At 54.9% G+C, this 4,902-nt stretch overlaps 1 protein-coding gene and 1 long non-coding RNA gene across 2 annotated transcripts; one reads left to right on the top strand and one right to left on the bottom strand.

The window, feature by feature from the left end:
• LOC120660671 (CBL-interacting protein kinase 16-like) lies at positions 1–1,958 on the top strand. The gene has a single exon (XM_039939288.1). It carries the CDS (start codon positions 246–248, stop codon positions 1,668–1,670), a length of 1,425 nt encoding a protein of 474 aa, XP_039795222.1. The 5' UTR covers positions 1–245; the 3' UTR covers positions 1,671–1,958.
• Positions 1,959–2,229: 271 nt separating this feature from the next.
• LOC120660672 lies at positions 2,230–3,282 on the bottom strand. Its single transcript, XR_005669693.1, has 2 exons — positions 3,018–3,282; positions 2,230–2,896 (listed from the first exon to the last, which is right to left on the bottom strand). It is a non-coding gene; the product is annotated as an uncharacterized LOC120660672 (long non-coding RNA).
• Between the last annotated feature and the right edge of the window lie 1,620 nt (positions 3,283–4,902).

Raw genomic sequence — 4,902 nt, 5'->3', positions numbered from 1 at the left:
GGCGCCAACGACTTTCCCAATCCCGTGTGGCGTGTGCCGCCCTGCCCGAGCCCACGCCGCACCACCACCCAAACCAACGTTCCCCCCGGGCGGGTCACGGAAGAAACCATGTGCCGCGTCACGTTCCCACGCGCCGGGCGCCACTAAAATCCGCAGCACCTGGCCTCCGCGCACAGCCGGGAGCTTCCCGCGACGGCAGCAGCAAGGAACAGCACAGCCACCAGCAGCAAGAGGCACACTAAACCATGGCGAGGTCAGGGTGGGAAGGGGAGGGCGGGGGCGGGGAGGAGCGGAGGCTGGTGCTGGGCAAGTACGAGCTGGGCCGGATGCTGGGGCAGGGCACCTTCGCCAAGGTCTACTACGCGCGGGACCTCAGCGCCGCGGCGGCGGGCTCCGGCTCCGGCTCCGGCGGCGGCAGCAGCGTGGCGATCAAGGTGATCGACAAGGCGCGGCTGCGGCGCACGGAGGGCATGGTGGAGCAGCTGCGCCGGGAGATCTCCATCATGCGGATGGTGCGCCACCCCAGCGTGGTGAGCATCCGGGAGGTGCTCGCCTCCCGCTCCCGCGTCTTCGTCGTCATGGAGTACGCCCGCGGCGGGGAGCTCTTCGCCAAGGTGGCCCGCGGCCGCCTCACCGAGGACCACGCCCGCCGCTACTTCCAGCAGCTCGTCGCCGCCGTCGGCTTCTGCCACCGCCGCGGCGTCGCGCACCGGGACCTCAAGCCCGAGAACCTGCTCCTCGACGAGGAGGGCCGCCTCAAGGTCACCGACTTCGGCCTCGCCGCGCTGCCCGAGCAGCTGCGCCACGACGGCCTGCTCCACACGCAGTGCGGCACCCCGGCGTACGTCGCGCCCGAGGTGCTCCGCAAGCGCGGCTACGACGGCGCCCGCGCCGACCTCTGGTCCTGCGGCGTCGTGCTCTACGTCCTGCTCTGCGGCTCCCTCCCCTTCCAGCACGACAACTACGCCAAGATGTACCAGAAGATCTTCAAGGCCGACTACCAGGTGCCGCCCTGGGTCTCCGGCGAGGCGCGCCGCCTCATCGCTCGCCTGCTCGTCGTCGACCCCGCCAAGCGCGCCTCCATCGCCGAGATCATGCTCACGCCCTGGTTCAGGAAGGGCTTCGTCCCGCCCGTCCTGTCGCCCCAGGTCTCGCCCAAGAAACGGCTGGCCGACCAAGGCGATGCCGGCGCCCTCCTCGAGGGCGGCGACGACGACAGCGACAGCAGCTCCGCCTCTGTCTCGCCGCGGTCGTGCAACGCGTTCCAGCTCATCTCCTCCATGTCCTCCGGGTTCGACCTGTCGGGGCTGTTCGAGAGCGAGCGGAAGGCCGCGACGGTGTTCACGTCCCGCGCGCCGGCGGCCGCCGTGGCGGAGAAGCTGGAGTCCGTGGGACGCACCCTGGGGTTCGAGGTCACCAGGGGCACCAAGGGCTGGAATCTGCGGCTGGAGGCCAAGGTCGAGGGCACCAACGGGCGGCTCGCGGTCACCGCCGAGGTGCTGGAGGTGGCCGCGGACGTGGCCGTGGTGGAGTTCGCGCACGACGCCGGGGACGCGCTGGACTTCAACAAGTTCTGCGCAGAGGACGTGCGCCCGGGGCTCGCCGAGATCGTCTGGGCGTGGCAGGGCGACAGACCGCCGGCGCCGGCCGCCGTCGCCGGGTGCGCGTGATGATGAACAGAGAAAGCGGCCGTTGCGGCGTCCAATCTGCGATGTAAAACTTCTAGCGGCTTGGTTAGGATTTGCAGTTATTTTTTAGGATGTAAAATTCGTATCTTTCGTTGTACAGGGAGAGAAGAGCTGAACCAAAGAGAGGAGTTTGTAGACACGAATACATGACGAGTCGATCGGCTTGCAAAATTTTGATAGCAATCTGTACGTGCGGAGTTGTCTGTACATACAAATTTTGTTCGTGATGATCAAATTTAGTTTTGGTCCGCATACGATATCTGATCTGAATGATTGTGCTATTTGCAGTTCTTATCAATTGCTATGTCATTCTCACTGCATCTAGGTCTTTCTCGATCAAACAGCGATGGCTATTTATACAAGTCTTTCGAGCACCACCACCAGGTTGTTCAGCAAGGTGGAAATTCTCGTGTTCTGAATTTAATTATGGGATGATGATGTATGGTTCAAGTTATTATTCGGCTTCTTCTTTTTTCTTGAATACCTTTTTTCTGTGTGAAGTTGATCATTGCAGATTTGCAGTTCCTCTCCTAGCTGGCCCTTTTTTTTGCGGGTGAAGAGAGAGCTTTATTAACTAGGCTTGTCCCTGGGTACATTCGGAGTTGATCAGGTCAATGACACGCAGTAGCATGACCCAACCACACCGCTGAATGGGTGTTTCGTCTAGCTAGCTGGCCCATATGTCCTGTTCAAAATATATTTATGGCACATTCTTTGTTGTTTTGTTTGATTATTAATTAAAATGCACATCTAGTGATGTCAAGTCATAGTTAAATGGCCTTTTTGTACTGCCAAGTTAAAAAATAATTGCACTTATTTATGTTGCAACCTAATGATTGTACTTGTGTATTATTGACGAAAAAGAAATGAAAGTGCCACTACATGCTCTTTGAGAAAGAAAAAACTGAGTTGAGTATCAGGAGTATAGAAGTAGTATGCTTTACAGAAAAAAGGGAGCATACACATTAAAAAAGTAATCTGAGGAAAAAAGAATCTAACCAAATAAAGATAGTATGATTTGATTGGCTCCCTCTCTTTAGTTTGTACCAAATAATGCACATTAAAATAGTAATCTGAGGAAAAAAGAATCTAACCAAACAAGGCAATGAGCCAAACCACTCATCTGTCATCTGGGCAAGCATATTAGGCCACTGATCCCTTAACTTTATTGTTTGTCATTTCTGTTCCATTGTCTCTTCCCTTTCAGACTGAAATTGAGCATCATAATTCATGAGAATTGAATATGCTAACTGAAAAATAAACCACAGATCCGACTACGTGCAGCACATGCTTTTACGTAGATATCAGAAAGTTTTCTAGAGTGCGTACCTTCATGTACAGCTTGTATTGGCGTATTGCATATTTGCATTCCAGTGAGCTGACCACCTCCGGGCTCCGGTAGAGGCGTCAAGAAACTCTCCCGCGCGCGCGATGGCGACATTCAGATAGCACAGCGCGGATGCAGAGAGACCTTCTGCTCATTTTCCCCTCGCGGGAACAGGGACGGCTGAGCCCCGGTGATACCTTGCGTGCCATTGGAGAATTTCCCAAGGAGCTCCCTGCAGCTGCAGCCAAGGTGTCAAGGATCACGCGAGCAGAGAAGGAGACAAAGGGGGGGGGGGGGGGGGGGGGGGGGGGGGGGGGGTAAACGGATAGGGGTCTTTCGTGATCCGATCCCATGTGCTTAGGACGGTTCTTAGTGGACGCAGCTGCACTTGTATGATGCGCTGTTCCAGCTCCTGAAGTTTCCGGCCATGTCACTGTCATTCGCGTGATGACAGACTCCTCCTCCGAGCTCGTCGTCAACTCGATAGGCTCCATCAGAGCCTTCAAGTTAGGCGTGTGGTTACTGGTTAGCCACTGAAGGCTTCCGTTTCATCCGGTCTGGATAAGTGCTAACCAAAACAGGCCAACAAGACGCTGTGACGTGACTGACGTCTAACCTTGTGGTTCTTAAGCGGGAGGAAATGCCAGTGCAGCTACCGGTGACCGCCGATTTGGACGTCTTCCTAATACATTGATCGAATGGGAATGCTGCAGACCTACCAGAAAGAGCAAGGTAATGACACGCTAGCTCTAGCTCCTGCAGGGTGGGTCCATGTACATGGATCAGGCAGGCACTCAGGCGATCAAGACCATGTGAGGATCGGAAGAGCGAGCACGTGCTGAATGCTACTCGGGACGTGGCACAAAAGACAGGCGATCTTTGGCGGGGATCCGGTACGATCAGCAACTGGGTGTGTCTGAATCTGATCTGATGGGCTTGGGCTTGACAGGATTGCTCTTTCCTTGCTCGCGTGGGTCCGATTCCGATCGGCGTGGTTGTTTCTTGTCTAGGGAAAAGGATGGATAGGTAGATAAGGTTTTGTCCGCGGGGGCCTTATCCCGTTATCCTCAATCTTGCGCCTATAAGCCCGGATTCGGCACTCCTTTTTAATGCGTTAATTAAGCTAACCTCCGCCACCATAGAATTGTCCATTTACAAGCAACGGCGTACGACATCGCCCTGGAGATAAGCCCGGCAGCCGGAGACGAACCTATCTCCGGATGAGAGAGCACTAGCATTGCATTGATCCCACCCAAATCCGGTAAGACGACCACAAAGACACAAATTTGGTTAATAGCACGAAACGAAACGTGCGCAAAGTGTAGAAAAACTATATGATACTGTAAGGAGAGTTTTGAAAACCAAGCAAAGCAATCCACTTTTTTTTTAAAGGCAACTGTCACGACCTGGGAGGTGGAGAAGGAGAATGGTGATCGGATAGAAGATTTGGGCAGAGGCGCAAGGGAGAAGAAGAACAAAGACAGGAACAGAGGATGTCGTAGTATTCAGGTTCTAGTTGTTCATAACCGTTCCGTCACCGGTTCAGGGATTTATAGCACATCCCGCTCAGCATACAGCTAAAGCCAATTGGCGTTTACAAGGCCCACGGCCCAAAGGCATTACAGCCCAACAGATCAAACAACTGAGATATCTAGCTGACTATTCCTTCCCGTTCCTTCCCACTCATGACATTCCCCACCCGTTGAAAACCAGCTTGCCCCCAAGCTGGTACAGATGGGAATCGACGATGGATGTCAAGTTCTTCCTCCCAGGTGGCTAGGGTACTTGGTAGAGAGTCCCATTTGATCTTGAGCTGAGATACTGTAGAAGCACCTCTAGTAATGCAGCGGTGATCCAGAATGGCAGCGGGCACCAACGGAAGTAGAG

Source organism: Panicum virgatum, chromosome 2N (genome assembly GCF_016808335.1).
Source record: "Panicum virgatum strain AP13 chromosome 2N, P.virgatum_v5, whole genome shotgun sequence".
Lineage (NCBI taxonomy): Eukaryota > Viridiplantae > Streptophyta > Magnoliopsida > Poales > Poaceae > Panicum > Panicum virgatum.
This window is presented reverse-complemented; position numbering and strand designations above follow the sequence as displayed.

Excerpts from the sequence above, each read along its gene's own strand:
- LOC120660671 (XM_039939288.1), top strand. The coding sequence starts at position 246 with ATGGCGAGGTCAGGGTGGGAAGGGGAGGGCGGGGGCGGGGAGGAGCGG.